At 44.2% G+C, this 19,181-nt stretch overlaps 2 protein-coding genes across 5 annotated transcripts in view; both read left to right on the forward strand.

Moving 5' to 3' along the window:
* The first annotated feature begins 3,472 nt into the window (after positions 1-3,472).
* LOC115198152 (menin) lies at positions 3,473-11,592 on the forward strand. Of its 2 annotated transcripts, none has more exons than XM_029759886.1 (10): positions 3,473-3,644; positions 4,264-4,786; positions 6,789-7,006; positions 7,181-7,309; positions 7,499-7,539; positions 7,712-7,799; positions 7,945-8,081; positions 9,459-9,585; positions 9,837-10,010; positions 10,157-11,592. In XM_029759886.1, exons 2-10 carry the CDS (start codon positions 4,351-4,353, stop codon positions 10,667-10,669), a joined length of 1,863 nt encoding a protein of 620 aa, XP_029615746.1. In that variant the 5' UTR covers positions 3,473-3,644; positions 4,264-4,350; the 3' UTR covers positions 10,670-11,592. The 2 variants fall into 2 exon arrangements, with proteins under 2 accessions (XP_029615746.1, XP_029615747.1); XM_029759887.1 differs by having other exon boundaries at positions 6,789-6,997.
* A 69-nt stretch (positions 11,593-11,661) lies between these two features.
* Positions 11,662-19,181, forward strand: part of LOC115198150 (mitogen-activated protein kinase kinase kinase kinase 2-like) — a 32,519-nt gene continuing 24,999 nt past the window's right edge. For all 3 annotated transcript variants that reach the window (XM_029759883.1, XM_029759884.1, XM_029759885.1), the window contains exon 1: positions 11,662-12,217. In XM_029759883.1, the coding sequence (XP_029615743.1) occupies positions 12,074-12,217 (144 nt within the window). In that variant the 5' untranslated portion in view covers positions 11,662-12,073. The remainder of the gene's footprint in view (positions 12,218-19,181) is intronic.

The following is a 19,181-nucleotide window of genomic DNA, read 5'->3' on the forward strand; positions in this document are numbered from 1 at the left end:
AGGCAGTTAACCCACTGTTCCTAGGCCGTCATTGAAAATAAGAATTTGTTTATAACTGACTTGCCTAGTTAAATAAAGGTAAAATAAATGGTGTTTGTTGTCCGTAGTTTATGCCTGCCCATACCATAACCCCACCGCCACCATGGGTCACTCTGTTCACAACGTTGACATCAGCAAACCGCTCGCCCACATGACACCATCGGCCCACATGCCGTTCTGAGGCCGGTTGGACATACTGCTACATTTTCTAAAACGGCCTTTGAGGCAGCTTATGGTAGAGAAATGAACATTCAATTCTCTGGAACAGCTCTAGTGGACATTTTTTGCAGTCAGAATGACAATTGAACGCTCCCTAAAAACTTGAGACATCTCTGCACAAAATTTGAGAGGAATGAGCTTTTTGTGCTTATGAAACATTTCTGGGATCTTTTATTTCAGCTCATGAACCAACACTTTCCATGTTGCGTTTATATTTTTGTTTAGTGTAGTTCAAAAGTATTTTGTAATTTGTATTACACTGGGCAGAACTACACTCCAATGCATTTTGTAACAAGATACTTTCAAGAGCTGTAATTTGTATTTTCCAAATACAAAATACTATATATATACTGCTCAAAAAAATAAAGGGAACACTTAAACAACACATCCTAGATCTGAATGAATTAAATAATCTTATTAAATACTTTTTTCTTTACATAGTTGAATGTGCTGACAACAAAATCACACAAAAATAATCAATGGAAATCCAATTTATGAACCCATGGAGGTCTGGATTTGGAGTCACACTCAAAATTAAAGTGGAAAACCACACTACAGGCTGATCCAACTTTGATGTAATGTCCTTAAAACAAGTCAAAATGAGGCTCAGTAGTGTGTGTGGCCTCCACGTGCCTGTATGACCTCCCTACAACGCCTGGGCATGCTCCTGATGAGGTGGCGGATGGTCTCCTGAGGGATCTCCTCCCAGACCTGGACTAAAGCATCCGCCAACTCCTGGACAGTCTGTGGTGCAACGTGGCGTTGGTGGATGGAGCGAGACATGATGTCCCAGATGTGCTCAATTGGATTCAGGTCTGGGGAACGGGCAGGCCAGTCCATAGCATCAATGCCTTCCTCTTGCAGGAACTGCTGACACACTCCAGCCACATGAGGTCTAGCATTGTCTTGCATTAGGAGGAACCCAAGGCCAACCGCACCAGCATATGGTCTCACAAGGGGTCTGAGGATCTCATCTCGGTACCTAATGGCAGTCAGGCTACCTCTGGCGAGCACATGGAGGGCTGTGCGGCCCCCCCCCCCAAAGAAATGCCACCCCACACCATGACTAACCCACCGCCAAACCGGTCATGCTGGAGGATGTTGCAGGCAGCAGAACGTTCTCCACAGCATCTCCAGACTCTGTCACGTGCTCAGTGTGAACCTGCTTTCATCTGTGAAGAGCACAGGGCGCCAGTGGTGCATTTGCCAATCTTGGTGTTCTCTGGCAAATGCCAAACGTCCTGCACGGTGTTGGGCTGTAGGCACAACCCCCACCTGTGGACGTCGGGCCCTCATACCACCCTCATGGAGTCTGTTTCTGACCGTTTGAGCAGACACATGCACATTTGTGGCCTGCTGGAGGTCATTTTGCAGGGCTCTGGCAGTGCTCCTCCTGCTCCTCCTTGCACAAAGGCGGAGGTAGCGTTCCTGCTACTGGGTTGTTGCCCTCCTACGGCCTCCTCCACATCTCCTGATGTACTGGCCTGTCTCGTGGTAGCGCCTCCATGCTCTGGACACTACGCTGACAGACACAGCAAACCTTCTTGCCACAGCTCACATTGATGTAGTGAATGCATACATTTCATACATTTTTTTTATTTTTCCTACTGGCCCCCCGTGGGAATCGAACACACAACCCTGGCGTTGCAAACACCATGCTCTACCAACTGAGCCACAGGGACGGCTACGTAAATATAAATGTATGTGCCATCCTGGATGTGCTGCACTACCTGAGCCACTTGTGTGGGTTGTAGACTCCGTCTCATGCTACCACACTAGAGTGAAAGCACTGCCAGCATTCAAAAGTGACCAAAACATCAGCCAGGAAGCATAGGAACTGAGAAGTGGTCTGTGGTCACCACCTGCAGAACCACTCCTTTATTGGGGGTGTCTTGCTAATTGCCTATCATTTCCACCTGTTGTCTATTCCATTTGCACAACAGCATGTGAAATTTATTGTCAATCAGTGTTGCTTCCTAAGTGGACAGTTTGATTTCACAGAAGTGTGATTGACTTGGAGTTATATTGTGTTGTTTAAGTGTTCCCTTTATTTTTTTGTGCAGTGTATATTATTCTTAATTATAGTGGTTCACCATTTTGTGGCCCCCTTTCACCCTGCATTAATAGCAGAAGTCTGATTGCACTATGGTGTGATAACAGCGTCTGCTAAATAAATGAATTATAAATGTGTATGAAAAAATAGACAATTGCAAAGCATGCTAAGTATTATTCTATTATGCTCCGCCCCAAATCAAGGTTTTGTCTGGAAGGGCTATGGCTTTGGTTAAAATGTACTTTTGTTGCAGGTTAGGATAATTAGGTAAAAATGTATCCCATCTAGACATGCCCCCTGAAGCAAGGCCAATAATTATACCCAGTGTGCTTTGCAGTTCATTTTGGTATGTTCATTTCCACACATACATTTAGGTCATTTAGCAGAAACTCTTATCCAGAGTGACTCAAGTCAGTGCATTCATCTAAGGTAGATAAACAACACAGATCACAGTCATAGCAAGTAAATGTAATGTTAAGGTAACATTTACTGAGAATGTTCTTTCTGTTTGGGCTTGCTACTTGCAAATATATAACTGTATTTCAATTAAATACATTTCAAAAATACATTTTATTTTGATACCTTGATCTTTATGGTATTTTGTCATTGTATTTAATCATTTTTGCTCATCCCTGCCTATGCAATATCACATTTCTGTATAAAACATTGCCTTAACCTAGTTGTCTGGGGAACTACTAGGTGACATTATATAAGATGATCAGACTAGGTTCTAAATTAGCTTGCCCATGAGCATGTATGAAGTGTTTTTGTGTTTGCCAACCATTTAAGCCTTTATAATTAAAGCCTATTTTTATTTAATGCTGTGTCTCATGGATGCCTAAATGTGATTTTAAAATGTGACAAAAAAATGTCTTGCCTACAAAAAAACGTTAATGCGTTCATTTTGAAAAAAAATGTGGGGGTGTATACGCCTCTTTTTCATGATGTAATGTTTATCACGAGACTTGCCATCGATGTTTCAATAAACGCGTTATAATATTGTCGTCTCCGGTGATCTTTTTTAGGACGTTTTGGCAACAATGGTGCAAAGTTGAACTACATTTCCATACATGCATCTGTCCAGTCAATAAGGAAGAACAAAAGGGGGCTCGTTCAAACACGTTTAAACTGAGCGCAGGGTGCGCAGCTTAGTAGAGCTGCAAATACTTTGAACTGTCTAATCTTCCATTCAGCACGAGTCTGCATTGTTGGAAGCTATTTGAAGGCGCGCCAAACGTTCTGACACATTTGAACAGACCGAATACAGTCATAGAACTGCGCGGCAAAAGCAAGGCACAAACAAAAACATGTGGGTGTAGCATTGAACTAACGGGTGCGTATTAGGTTTCTTTCGAAATATTAATAAGCTTACGATCGGGCTATGAGTTCGGGAAGGTTTGTAAAATCGATTGGAATACACATAATAGTTGTATATTCATGTAGTTGTACATGTTTTGCTATTATACCTGCTAGCACAGCTTGCTAGCTTAGGCATATTGCATAGCCTATTTGCATATTGTTGCTAACTGCACCTGCCGGTCAATCGAATTCTTCAACCTTCGTGTTTGGTTTTGACCAAAAATTAATTTAATAGCTTATTGTTAATTTTACGATCTTGTGTGGGGTGGTGAAATTGTATCGAACCATTTAAACTATTATGCTATTATCTGGATTTGGTATTATTTTAAAACATTGTTATTAGCTAGTTAGCCCAGTTTGTATCAGATATCAATATTTGTTTCCGGTATTAGTTTAACCTTTTTTTTTTTTTAAACATATTTTGCGTAATGAATGGATATTTGTGCCACGCCCACTTAGGCTAGTCAGTCTACAGTTTTTTTTGCACAAAGTGAAAGAAGCCATACAAAGGCCTTTTGAATGTTAGGGTAAAACACAGTATAGCTGATTTCAATGTGTGTGCTGGTACTGATTTACACTTTGCTCTCATCCAGCCCCTATGACATCACTGCAGCTGAGAGTGGAGAAGACACACCGGCCTAGTGAGTGACTGTGAGCTGTGACGGAGGAGAGGGGTCAACATGGGACTACACTCAGCCCAGAAGAAACACTTTCCCCTAAAGGGGATCGATGGTGTGGTTGCGTTGTTTGACGCAGAGCTCCGTAAACCGGAACCGGACCTGGCCCTTCTCTCATTGGTCCTGGGCTTCGTTGAACACTTCCTGGCCGTGAACCGGGTCATACCAATAAACGTCCCGGGGGTGCGCTTCGAGCCACTGGAGCCCGACTGTCCAAACTCCTGCTTCCCTACAGTGGAGTTAGGGATGCTGTCGGCCCTACGTGAGCGTTTCACTGCCCAAATCCGGGGAGCAGTGGACCTGTCTCAGTACCGCAGGCCTGCCGGCGGATCCAGCAGGGAACTGGTGAAGAAGGTGTCTGACGTCATCTGGAACAGCCTGAGCCGCTCCTACTTTAAGGACCGCGCCCACATCCAATCCCTCTTCAGTCTCATCACAGGTAGGATTTGGGGTACATGGCTGATCATATCATACTTTTTATTCTATAATTTTAAAAGGCTAATTGATCATTAGAAAACCCTTTTGCAATTATGTTAGCACAGCTGAAAACTGTTCTGATTAAAGAAGCAATATAACTGGCCTTCTTTAGACTAGTTGAGTATCTGGAGCATCAGCATTATGGGTTCGATTACAGGCTCAAAATGGCCAGAAACAACTTTTTTCTGAAACTCATCAGTCTATTCTTGTTCTGAGAAATGAAGGCTATTCCATGCGAGGAATTGCCAAGAAACTGAAGATCTCATACAACACTGTGTACTACTCCCTTCACAGAACAGCGCAAACTGTCTCTAACCAGAATAGAAAGAGGAGTTGGAGGCCCCGGTGCACAACTGAGCAAGAGGACAGGTCAATTAGTGTCTAGTTTGAGGAACAGAAGCCTCACAAGTCCTCAACTGGCAGCTTCATTAAATAGTACCCGCAAAACACCAGTCTCAACGTCAACACTGAAGAGGCGACTCCGGGATGCTGGCTTTCTTGGCAGAGTTGCAAAGAAAAAGCCATATCCTAGACTGGCCAATAAGAAGAAAATATTAAGATGAGCAAAGCACAGACACTGGACAGAGGAACTCTGCCTAGACAGCCAGCATCCCTGAGTCGCCTGTTCACTGTTGACGTCGAGACTGGTGTTTTGCGGGTACTATTGAGGACACTAATGTACTTGTCCTCTTGCTCAGTTGTGCACCGGGGCCTCCCACTCTTTCTATTCTGGTTAATAGAGTGAGTAGGTGTGTCCAAACGTTTGACTGGTACTATATATGATGCAGCAGTGGAGTTAGGGATATATATATATATATATATATGTATGTATGTATGTGTGTGTGTGTGTGTGTGTGTGTGTGTGTGTGTGTGTGTGTGTGTGTGTGTGTGTGTATATATATATATATATGTGTATATATATGTGTGTGTGTGTATATATATATATATATATATATACACATATATATATACACATATACACATATATATATATATATATATATATATATATATATACACATATATATATACACATATACACATATATATATATATAGTACCAGTCAAATGTTTGGACACACCTACTCATTCAAGGGTTTTTCTTTATTTTTACTATTTTCAACATTTGTAGACTAATAGTGAACACATCAAAACTATGAAATAACACATATGGAATCATGTAGTAACCAAAAAGCTGTTAAACAAATCAAAATATATTTTATATTCTTTAAAGTAGCCACCCTTTGCCTTGATGGCAGCTTTGCACACTCTTGGCATTCTCTCAACAAGCTTCACCTGGAATGCTTTTCCAACAGTCTTGAAGGAGTTCCCACATATGCTGAGCACTTGTTGGCTGCTTTTCCTTCACTCTGCGGTCCAACTCATCCCAGACCATCTCAATTGGGTTGGGTGATGATAGAGGCCAGGTCATATGATGCAGCACTCCATCATTCTCCTTGATCAAATATCCTTTACATAGCCTGGAGGTGTGTTGGGTCATTGTCCTGTTGAAAAACATATGATAGTCCCACTAAGCGCAAACCAGATGGGATGGCCTATCGTTGCAGAATGCTGTGGTAGCCCTGCTGGTTAAGTGTGCCTTGAATTGTAAATAAATAACTGAGTGTCACCAGCAAAGCACCATCACACCTCCTCCTCTGTGCTTCACGGTGGGAACTACACATACGGAGATCATCCGTTCGCCTACTCTGCGTCTCACAAAGTTACGACGGTTGGAACCAAAAAATCTCAAATTTGGACTCATCAGACCAACGGACAGAGGGGGGGGAGGAATAACAAAATACCAGGGGAAAGTAAAGTGCCCTTGTGACCCAATAAAAACCATTGTTCACAAACAGGAAAGCATGTTGTATAGTTTGACTAAAATACAAGGTTGTTTTGTCTGAAAGAGGCTAAAGCTGTTAATAACTGAATCCTATATTGCTTTTCTTTATTTTGAACAGGCACAAAGCTGGACAGCTCGGGGGTGGCATTTGCAGTGGTGGCAGCGTGCCAGGTTCTGGGGCTGCGGGACGTGCACCTGGCCCTGTCCGAGGACCACGCCTGGGTCATCTTTGGCAAGAACGGAGAAGAGACAGCTGAGGTCACCTGGCACGGCAAGGGCAACGAGGACCGGAGGGGGCAGACAGTTGCCACCGGTGTCGGCGAGAGGGTAAGTAAGGTACAGAGATACTTCCACCCCTTGCAATAACATTACATTATAATAACATGCACTCACACACCTTTTTAATATAGCTACTTATCAACTACATAGAACTGCTGTTCTACACACACACTCACCTTGAACTTGTAAACCCCTCTCAACCCTAACCCCCATCTCCCCCCTGTCCTCCAGAGCTGGCTGTACCTGAAGGGCTCCTATATGAAGTGTAACAGGAACATGGAGGTGGCCTTCATGGTGTGTGCCATCAACCCTTCACTGGACCTGCACACTGACAGCTCTGAGATGCTACAGCTTCAACAGGTGAGACCACCGTCAGCACATTGAGGATGATAAGTGTGATATAATGAATATTGTGAGGGCAGAGTTTCACCTAAAACGCACCTGTTGGCATCATCAAAGACATCAAGCTGGCTGGAACTGTAGTTTATATTTACCTCATAAATGCTTCTCTGTGTTGTCCTCGGTCTCTCTGATCTTTTTCCTCCACAGAGGCTTCTATGGCTGCTCTATGAGCGAGGAGACCTGGAAAGGTGATTTATTTTTTGATGCATCTCAAAAGCTTGTTGAAATACTAAATTCGTTTTGAAGTGTTGTGGTGAAAATGCTTATTGGTTACATCCAAATTAATGATATTTTCTGTTGTAAGCATGTTATTGTTCTGTCATATCAACCAAGTCGCTCTTTTCCCTTGCTGTGCCACAGATATCCCATGGCCATGGGCACCCTGGCTGACCTGGAGGATCAGGAGCCCATCCCTGGCAAAGAGAACCCCTACACCATCCACCTTAAAGTGAGTGTGTGGATCTGTACACCAACATTGAAGCGGTGACATTTTGATTTGAAACGTCAACTTTAAATTATCTCAACGGTGATTTTGTTATCAGCTCATTTTGAGGACTTATTCATATCTTGCATGCATGTGTGTTTGTTCCCAGGCTGTGAACTCTGCTAAGAAGTACTACAACAACGAACACATCTACCCTTTCATGTACCTGGCTGGCTACCATTACAGACACAGGGAGGTCCGGGAGGCACTGGGGGCCTGGGCCGAGGCTGCACAGGTCATGCAGGAGTAAGTTACTGGAGCAACTAGCTTAGCTACCTTCTCTATGCTCCTTACACTGCTATGTTTTGCTAACAGAAATAACCTTTGGCATCATTAATTTAAGTGTCCCTTAACTTCCCTAATGTAATGCCTTATTGATTGTTTATGTAAAGAAAAGTGCTATAAAAGTCCAATTTGACCTCCCGAGTGGCGCAGCGTTCTAAGGCACTAGAGGCATCACCACAGACCCGGGTTGGATCCTGGGCTGGGGGGGGGGGCTTTACTTTGCTCATCGCTCTCTAGCTACTCCTTGTGGTGGGCCGGGTGCCTGCAGGCTGACCTCAGTCATCAGGTGAACGGTGTTTCCTCCGACACATTGCTGCGGCTGGCTTCCGGCTTAAGCGAGCGTTGTTAAGAATCACGGTTTAGCAGGTCATATTTTGGAGGACGCATGACTCGACCTTCGCCTCTCGAGCCCGTTGGAGAGTTGCAGCGATGAGACGAATGAATTTAGGTAGGAAAAGGGGGTAAAATACAACCACAAAAAAGTTACATAAATGATTATTAATTATTAGCATTGAAACCATGGATACTGAGGCAAACCCTGTTGACCATCTTTTGCTGAGGTATGCAGTGACAATTTACACCAGTTACTGTTTCACCTTTCTGACAGCAGAGGGCAGCAGATGCCTCTCAGGAATGTTAGGCTCTTAATTACAGCGTTTTGTAGACTTAAATCTGGAACAAGTTGTCTGACCATGTCCTTTCAGGCTAGCTTGTGGTTTTGTATGGCACTATACTCATTATATTCTGTCTGACTAACAGGGTATGTGTAGCCTAAATACGATGTCCTTTCCTCCAGCCTTGGCTCTGATCCTCGTGGGGCAGTAAACCTGCACTTTACTCCCACTTAAACACTGTTCATCGGCCTGCAGGGGCTAAAAATACTGACCGACCCGATCACAGGGAACAGCCGACGGGGCCGATTTCCTCCCATTTCTCTGTTGGTCTCTTTCTGTCTCTGTCTCTAGGATGTGTGCACCAGAGAGGCAAGTCAGTACATTCCCTCTCCTCTTGACTTCCCTTTACCTCTCTGCCTTTCCTGTTTCACGCATTGTTCTTCAGTCTCGGCTCCCTCGGCTTGCTGTTACGACAACAAGGATCATGGCGTGTGATCTACAAACATATACATAGCATACCGTTTGAGTATTTTCTGTAATGTTTTTGGTTTCCTGAAGAAAAAAAGGTATACAAGGGTTCACACCTTTTAATATCCCTTTTACTGCGTACGTGGAAAATAAATTACCTAATTGAATGAATGAAAGGTCATCATGAACTGACACTTTTTAAAGAAGTCAAACCTCATGTGCTTTATAACAATGTATGATGATCTCACTCCCCCAGCTACAACTACTTCCGCGAGGATGAAGAGATCTACAAGGAGTTTTTCGACATCGCCAACGACGTCATCCCCACCCTGCTGAAGGAGACGGCTGCAGCTGCAGAGAGCGGAGAGGAGGGAGGAGAAAAGGTAATGACTAGTGGAATTTTACATCACTAAGAACCGAATGAACATTTTTCCCCTTCTCATGTCCCAGAATGATGCATTAATAATATCTCATGACAGCTGCCTTTCATTGATGTATTGAATGGACCCCTTTCATCTACCTTTCATCTACCTTTCATCTATCTACTCATTTCCTTCCTATGTTCCGTTCATTTCTCTTCCCTTCTCTCTTCCCTCTCTCTCGCCCCCTCTCTTCCCTTCTCCCTCCACCTCAGGACCAGCCCATACAGGCCGCTGCCCTCTCGGCCCTCCAGGACCCAGAATGCTTTGCCCACCTGTTGCGGTTTTATGACGGTATCTGTAAGTGGGAGGAGGGAAGCCCCACCCCCGTCCTCCACGTGGGCTGGGCCACCTACCTGGTCCAGTCCCTCAGTCGTTTTGACGCACAGGTAATCACACCACCACAAGACTGGACTATCCCTTTTTAAAGGCATCCCTAGTCACTTTATAACCTATTTAACCCAACTAGATGTTTTCACAAACCACCCTTTAAAACACTTTATTATATTCTTGTTCACTGTTACATCCTCCACAGATCCGTCAGAAAGTGTCCATCATCACCAAAGAGCCGGAGCCCCAGGACGACGACGACCAATCCAGCGAGGACCCCCGCGAGGGGCGAAGACGTGGGCCGAGACGTGAGTCCAAACTGGAAGACCAAGCTTCCCCTCCTACACAATCCACCCCCACCACCCCTGTCCCACCACCAACCCAGCCCACCCAGGCCAAGAAAGTAGGTGGGGAGGGCGGGACGCGGCGTCGCTCCTCAGGACTCCGCGGTGGAGACCCAGAAGGCAAGGCCAAGTCCCCCAGCCCGGTGCCCTCTCCTGCCCAACAGCTGCCCTCCCCCAGCGTGGGTCCCCTGGTGGCCTTCCAGAGCAAGAAGATGAAAGGCATGAAGGAGCTGCTGTCAGCAGCCAAGATCAACTCCAGTGCTATCAAGCTGCAACTCACTGCCCAGTCACAGGTTCAAATGAAGAGGCAGAAGAGCACGCAGTCGGGAGACTACACCATGTCATTCATGAAGCGCCAGCGCAAATCTCTGTAGAAGGAGGACTCTGGCTGTAGAACTTTCTCCAGCCTGGTTCCCATGTCTGGTTGTGTTGTAAAGCCAACTCCCATGGTCATTGTCATAGGAGTGTCTATACAGCACAAACAGATCTGGGACCAGGCTAGAGTTTCCATTGGGAGAAAAACAAAAGGGAGACTGACCGTAGGACCGACTGAGAGGCAAGGCAATACACACAAAACTGCTGCATCAGCGATTTGCTTTTCTTTTCTTTTTTTTAAGGTTATTTTAGCAATCATATCATAAGCCCTGATAAGGTCATAAGAGGGTCGGTAAGAACATGACACACGTGGAGGAAGTCACTTTAATCAAGTTTGAACAGAATTGTCAACCAAGTCATTCTTTTTAATCTTGTGATTCAATAATGATTGTGTATCATAGGCCGTTTAAAACATTCAATTGCTGTCACTTTGTGTGGATCTAATGGGCAGTAGTGCACATCAACTGTTGAGTTCTCACTGATTTATGTGTAGAAGCTCTGTAATGCCAAAGTAATGGTGAAAACACCCTGTCCCGGAACCTATTTTGGAATGGGGGAATTGCTCTGTTAGAAAGCAGTCTGAATTACATTCTATATTTTCTGCCCTTGAATCTCATTTTTTTGATTGAAATCCCTGGAAGTGATTCGGACTATTACTGTGTAACAATGTCCAACTCTGTTACGTTGTCTCTTTATATGCTAGCTATTTGTTGCCTTATACTTTGCCTTTTTTATTTCTAATGTAGGTGGCCTTTTAGTTGAGACTAGCCAGAGCTGCAATAGGCAATAGAAAGTGACCAGAAAGACCACACACTGTTTAAAGGGGAGTACTGTAGGTGTCCCTGGTAGCTACATTCAGTAGTATTTTGCTTGATAACTTTTTTTATTTTTTATCTGCAGATAATAAAATAAGTTAAAATGATACCCTTTCTCTTTTTATTATTGTGGAAATACTGTTTCACGTCATAATGAGGTATTCATAGAGGTCTGGGATGTACAGTGTGTATCTGCTAGTTTGTTTTCCTGAGTGGTAAACTTCTGTTATGGCAGGAAAATATTCTAACACTTGGGATTTGAGATCACTTGACTTGGATACACGACGGTGCATAATAAATCGATCAAATTTATTTATAAAGCACCTTTTTATATCAGGAGATATCACGAAGTGCTTATACAGAAACCCAGCCTACACCCCCAGTTGTGATTCGGCTAGAATAAGATGAATGACTGGAAAGAAGAGTAGTATTTGTGGTGTCTGGCGACGTAATCATTAACGATACTGTGTCAGGCTATTAGCTCTATTTGCCTGTCAGAAGAATCGTGGTGGAGTATTGCGCTCCAGGGTTTACTGGAACTATACGGTGCGTCCAGTGGTTGATTCGCTGGATGTATTGTTGTCATGAATGAATAAAAACGTGCGTGAGAGACCAGGCGCAGTTCAGTCTGTAAGCATGGATACCACTATTGGAGTCTCGTTTTTGGACCCGTTGAATGATTACGAGTTAATTCATCGTATTGGGACTGGCACGTATGGGGATGTGTTCAAGGTGAGTGGGGAAAATGTCAGATCGGCTTGGAGATTAGCGCACATACGCGTTTTAATAAACTCCATATGGGTTAGGTTACTGCCCCGTGTCACTTAGCCTAGCTGTTTAAAAACAAGTTTTTATTTATTCCACAATTGAAATATTGTTCGATTTTATGGAGACTGGCTACAACTTTAAAACAGGATTTAAAAAAGCTACCATATTGTTTTAATCAATGTGTCCTTTCAAATCTAATCAAACTTTTACGCACGTAATTAACATAATATAGGCTACCATCTAAAACCTTTTTATTACCACAACCAATAACAAGGGATATGCAGGTAAGGTTGGCCGTGTGTCGCCCCTGCCTGCCTCGCTGCTATTTGAGAATAATGCGGGCATAGGAGAGATACAGTACGTGCACACATGTTAATGACGCTCGGTGCCTATAATGCCCATTCCACTGGCTAGTAGTTCATCTTCTGCTGATCAGTATTCACAATCAGGCTAGGATGGCATCCGGGCTGATCCATTAGTCCAACATCCATCAGGACCCTGAAAGGAACATTTGTAAGGGCTCAGACATTCCATTCCATTGTATTAGACCTGCTAAACACTTTTTATTTGCTCTCCTTTCAGCAGTACTTTTATTCTGTGCTGCTTTTGTGACAGAAGAATATTTCATATATCACCGTTTAAGTCAGGTGGATGATACAAGATATCGAGTTTGAAGGGCACTGACTTTTATCAGCACTGTTTAATGGATCTTGGCTGTTGACGCCCAATTTATGTTGAAAGGTATTTTTTCGATCAGTCTCTTCTATTTTGACTCGGTGATGTGAGCTGCGGGAAACAAACATCCTGTAATCCCACCCTGAATGTCTTATACATGCATCCTGCGAGAGAGACAGACTCAAATCGCTGTGTCTCTCCTCCCCTACCCGAAACATTTCCTATCCAATAGGCTACAAATGTAAACAGACATTCAATGGAAAACATTTACTGTAAGCACAATTATGTTAACTTTTGGGCTAATGAACTCTGTTGAACTCTGCATCCAGCAAATAAGTAGATGAAGCATGTCTGGTTGCAGGGGTGTATGCTGGACGAAGAACAGATTTATGAACAATTCAAAATATCCTTTTGAAATGCACTTTGTTTCTCTCAGTCTTCGAAGTTACATAATGTGAACCCCCCCATGCTTTAGCCACATGTAAATGCACGGGCTGTGCCTGCTTGCTGTGAATGAGGAAACTGTTACTGTCCCACAGACAATGGCCTGTTGTCACCTCCCCACTACCTCGCCGTACTCTTCTTCTCCTCCACTGTTCTGTTTCTCCAGCTTTAGTGGAGCTGCCTGGAGGTCAGGGGTCAAACCACTGGCCCTGTTACCTAGTGGGCTCTCTGACTGTGGACATTCAAGGTGGCCATTGTTCACAAGATCCACGAAACTTCTTGCTACCCAGCCGAGGGATCAGTTTTCAAGTGTGTGATCTTTTGTGGCTATGTAACTAATAAAAAGTATGTCACTCGCTGCATAGTCAAGAATGGTTTGTTTTCCTGATAATCGCAAAGACCCCATTAGGTGTTTTCTTTTATGAGTGAATAGTTCCTTTTGTCTTGTATTCTGGTGTGCATGCAAAAGTAAGCCGAAGACAGGATGAGGAGTACGTACGTTCATAGTTATATGCTTGTTATGACCTGACTGAGATTGCCTGAGGTTCGATGGCGGGGGAAAACCCACAGAACAAAAAACTGTTTCACAAACCAGCAACCGCACTGCAGAGCCCAGTCATCACTGTCACACTGTGGGCTGCAGGTCGTTTGTCACTGTACATTACATCACACACACACACACACACACACACACACACACACACACACACACACACACACACACACACACACACACACTACCATTTGCGCTGTTACTGCAGTTGTGGGCCTATCTATCTCTCACTGAATATCATTAATGGTCCAAGGCCAGTTTAATGTAACACGCTACTGAGATGTGTAATACAGGAAAGATGTCTGTGTTTTTGTTGTATGTCATTTCCACTCTGATTCAATAAAGCTTTGTGAGAAAGAACTTATGGAATCTTGATCAAAGTTTTATTTTCAGTCCCATTGTCTGTAACTCTATCCCACAGCACACTGTTATTTCAGGCTGCCAAGTGACGAACCTTAAAAGAGACATTACTGTCACTTCAGTCACAGGAACTGCTCTAGTATAACAGGGAAAGAAACATGAATTCGGTGTTGCCAAGCATCAGGTTTTGTTTACAGGCAACCTGAAAGCCCATTGGCTGATTCTATGCTTGTTGTGCATAGAGAGAGCTAAGGGTCTTAAAACCTGACGTCACATCAACGTTTGACCTTTCTGAAAGAATGGGAGCAATACATATTTACAGGACAAAACAGGAGGAAATGGATGAACGTTGGATGGACAGTGGACGATCGTCGGATGGACATTGCAAACAACATCCTTTGGATTCAAAAGCAAGGACTTTTCCCTCAGCACTTGTTACATAACGGCTGATGTCCTAATATAAACCATGTCACTGACCTTGACACTTTTAAAGCTCTAAGTCTGTCTGCATCCGAGTTTGAAGTGAAACCCTATTCCTTATGCATGCCCTGCTAAAAAGTAGTGCACAATACAGGGAATAGGGTCGAGGAATGTACCACATCAGTCACTGGCTTCATTAATAAATGCATCGACATCGTCGTCCCCACGGGGACAGTACGTACATATCCCAACCAGAAGCCATGGATTACAGGCAATATACGCACTGAGCTAAAGGCTGCTGATTTCAAGGAGCGGGACACTAATACGGATGCTTTTAAGAAATCCCGCTACGCCCTCCAACGAACCATAAAACAGGAAAAGAGTTAATACAGGACCAAGATCAAATCCTACTACTCCGGCTCTGATGCTCGTTGAATGTGGCAGGGCTTGCAAACTATCACGGATTACAAAGGGAAACCCAGCCGCGAGCTGTCCAGTGACGCGAGCCTACCAGGACGCATACTGAGAGCATACACTGACCAGCTGTGAAGAGTCTTCAGTAACATTTTCAACCTCTCCCTGATCCAGCCTGTAATACCTACATGTTTCAAGCAGACAACTATAGTCCCTGTGGCCAAGAATGCCAAGGTAACCTGTCTAAATGACTATCGTCCCGTAGCACTCACATCTGTAGCCATGAAATGCTGTTCATTGCTCACATCAACAACATCATCCCAGACCCTCTGTACCCACTCCAATTTGTGTACTGCCCCAACAGATCCACAAATGACGCAATCTCTATTGCACTCCACACTGCCCTTTCCCACCTGGACAAAATGAACACCTATGTGAGAATGCTTTTCACTGACAAAAGCTCAGTGTTCAACACCATAATGCCCTCCAAGCTCATCACTAAGTTAAGGACCCTGAGATTAAACTTCCTGATGGGCTGCCCCCAGGTGATGAAGGTAGGCAACAACACCTCCGCCACGCTGACCCTCAACACAGGGCCTTTAGGGGTGCGTGCTTAGTCCCCTCCTGTATTCCCTGTTCACCCACGACTGCATGGCCAAACACGACTCCAACACCATCATTAAGTTTGCAGACGACACAACAGTGGTAGGCTTGATCGCCGACGATGATGATGAGACGGCCTAAAGGGAGGAGATCAGAGACCTGGCAGTATGGTGCCAGGACAACAACGTCTCCCTCAACGTCAGCAAGACAAAGGACCTAATCGTGGACTACAGTAAACATTCACATTCACATAAACGGGGCTGTAGTGAAGCGGGTCGAGAGCTTCAAGTTCCTCGATGTCCACATCACTAAGGACCTATGATGGTCCAAACACACCAACACAGTCGTGAAGAGGGCATGACAACGCCTCTTCCCCCTCAGGAGGCTGAAAATATTCTCAAAAACAGTTGCACCATTGAGAGCATCTTGACTGGCTGCATCACTGCCTGGTAATGCAAACTGCTTCGCATCCGACCGCAAGGAGCTACAGAGGGTAGTGCGTACGGCCCAGTACATCACTGGGGATGAGCTCCCTGCCATCCAGGACCTCTACACCAGGCGGTGTCAGTGGAAGGCCCTAAAAATTGTCTAAGACTCCAGCCACCCAAGTCATAGACTGTTCTCTATACTACGGCACGGCAAGCGGTACCAGAGTGCCAAGTCTGCAACCAAAAGGCTCCTGAACAGCTTCTACCTCCAAGCCATAAGACTGCTGAACAGTTAATCAAATGTCTACCTGGACTATTTACAAAGACACCCTTTTTTTTTTTTTTTTTGCACTGACATTCTTGTACCGGCTCTATGAACACTCACTGGACTCTACCCACACGCTCACTGGACTCTACCCACACACTCACACATACTACACTAACACACACACACACACACACACACACACACACACACACACACACACACACACACACAAAATACAGTGCATTTGCAAAGTATTCAGACCCCTTGACTTTTTCCACATTTTGTTACGCTACAGCCTTATTCTAAAATGGATGAAATAGTTTTTTCCCCCTTATCAATCTACACGCAATACCTCCATAATGACAAAGCAAAAACATTTTTGGGGAAATTTTAGCAAAAAATAAAAAAAAACTGAAATATCACATTTACCTAAGTATTCAGACCCTTTACTCAGTAAAGTTTCTCATGGTCTGAGAGTCCTTTACGTGCCTTTTGGCAAACTCCAAGCGGGCTGTCATGTGCCTTTTGCTGAGGTGTGGCTTCCGTCTGACCACTCTACCATAAAGGCCTGATTGGTGGAGTGCTGCAGAGATGGTTGTCCTTCTGGAAGGTTCTCCCATCTCCACAGAGGAACTCTACAGCTCTGTCAGAGTGACCATCGGGTTCTTGGTCACCTCCCTGACCAAGGCCCTACTCCCCAGATTGCTCAGTTTGGCCGGGCGGCAAGCTCTAGGAAGAGTCTTGGTGGTTCCAAACTTCTTCCATTTAAGAATGATGGAGACCACTGTATTCTTGGGGACCTTCAATGCTGCAGAAAGGTTTTGGTTCACTTCCCCAGAACTGTGTCAACACAATCCTGTCTCTGAGCTCTACAGACAATTCCTTCGACCTCGTGGCTTGGTTTTTGCTCTGACATGCACTGTCAACTGTGGGACTTATATAGACAGGAGTGTGCCTTTCCAAATCATGTCAATCAATTGAATTTACCACAGGTGGACTCCAATCAAGTTGAAGAAACATCTCAAGGATGATCAATGGAAACAGAATGCACCTGAGTCTCATTGCAAAGGGTCTGAATACTTCTGTACTTACGGTATTTCTGATTTTTATTTTTAGTATATGTGCAAAAATGTAAAAAAAATCAGTAATGTGTATCGATTTGAGTTAATTTTAGAATAAGGCTGTAACGTAACAAAATGTGGAAAAAAAGTCAAGGGCTCTGAATACTTTCTGAATGCACTATACGTACACACATGCAAATTGACGCCACACACACACACACACTTACACAATACATGTACATGGACACCTACATGTACATATTACCTCAATTACCTTGTAGCCCTGCTCATTGACTCAGTACCGGAACTCCTTGTATGTAGCCTCTTTATAGTTATTTAATATTTTGTCTGTATACATCATTGATGTCGCTCTTGCTGCTGGTGATTCTTTGATCCACCTCTACGCAGACAACACCATTCTGTATACTTCTGGCCCTTCTTTGGACACTGTGTTAACTAACCTCCAGACGAGCTTCAATGCCATACAACTCTCCTTCCGTGGCCTCCAACTGCTCTTAAATGCAAGTAAAACTAAATGCATGCTCTTCAACCGATCGCTACACTCACCTGCCTGCCCGTCCAGCATCACTACTCTGGACGGTTCTAACTTAGAATATGTGGACAAATACAAATAACTAGGTGTCTGGTTAGACTGTAAACTCTCCTTCCAGACTCACATTAAGCATCTCCAATCCAAAATTAAATCTGGAATCGGCTTCCTATTTCGCAACAAAGCATCCTTCACTCATGCTGCCAAACATACCCTCGTAAAACTGACTATCCTACCTACCGATCCTTGACTTCGGCGATGTCATGTATAAAATAGCCTCCAACACTCTACTCAGCAAATTGGATGCAGTCTATCACAGTGCCATCCGTTTTGCCACCAAAGCCCCATATACTACCCACCACTGCGACCTATATGCTCTCGTTGGCTGGCCCTCGCTTCATATTCGTCGCCAAACCCACTGGCTCCAGGTCATCTATAAGTCTTTGCTAGGTAAAGCCCCGCCTTATCTCAGCTCACTGGTCACCATAGCAGCACCCACATGTAGCACCCACTCCAGCAGGTATATCTCACTGGTCACCCAGTGTATTTTTTGCTCCTTTGCACCCCAGTATCTCTACTGCACATTCATCTTCAGCACATCTATCACTCCAGTGTTTAATTGCTGAATTGTAATTTCTTCGCCACTACAGCCTATTTATTGCCTTACCTCCCTAATCTTACCTCATTTGCACACATTGTACATAGATTTTTTTTCCATTGTGTTATTGACTGTATGTTTTCTACACCTGTTGTATTCGGCGCATGTGACAAATCCAATTTGATTTGAGGGTGCTATTTCGGGCGCACCCTGGGACTGTGTAGAACAGACAGACCTCTCACCATCCAACACACCCTGTCTCCTGCTGTTGCATCAATACAAGGTTATGCTGAATGTCAGAGATAGCAGGTGACCAGCCGGGCCAGAAAACAAGGAACTAACTAATATTGGGTCTTTTATCATCACGATGGCTGACTAGGGGGGTTGGGTCTTGGATGGATGCCCAGGGCCTCCAAACAGAGATGAAAATGCATTAATAAAAAGTTAGAGAAAAAAACGATAATAGACTGTTGTAAATAGAGCAATTGCAAGGAGTCATCAACAAGTTGATGCAATAGACGTAAGGAAACATTGATTAATGTTGGTATTGTTCC

The sequence above is a fragment of the Salmo trutta genome, chromosome 8 (genome assembly GCF_901001165.1).
Source record: "Salmo trutta chromosome 8, fSalTru1.1, whole genome shotgun sequence".
NCBI classification, from domain to species: Eukaryota; Metazoa; Chordata; class Actinopteri; order Salmoniformes; family Salmonidae; genus Salmo; species Salmo trutta.

Excerpts from the sequence above, each read along its gene's own strand:
- LOC115198152 (XM_029759886.1), top strand. The coding sequence starts at position 4,351 with ATGGGACTACACTCAGCCCAGAAGAAACACTTTCCCCTAAAGGGGATC. Across the intron at positions 7,007-7,180 it reads TCGGCGAGAGGGTAAGTAAG|AGCTGGCTGTACCTGAAGGG; the intron begins GTACAGAGATAC and ends CCTGTCCTCCAG. Across the intron at positions 10,011-10,156 it reads TCAGTCGTTTTGACGCACAG|ATCCGTCAGAAAGTGTCCAT; the intron begins GTAATCACACCA and ends CATCCTCCACAG.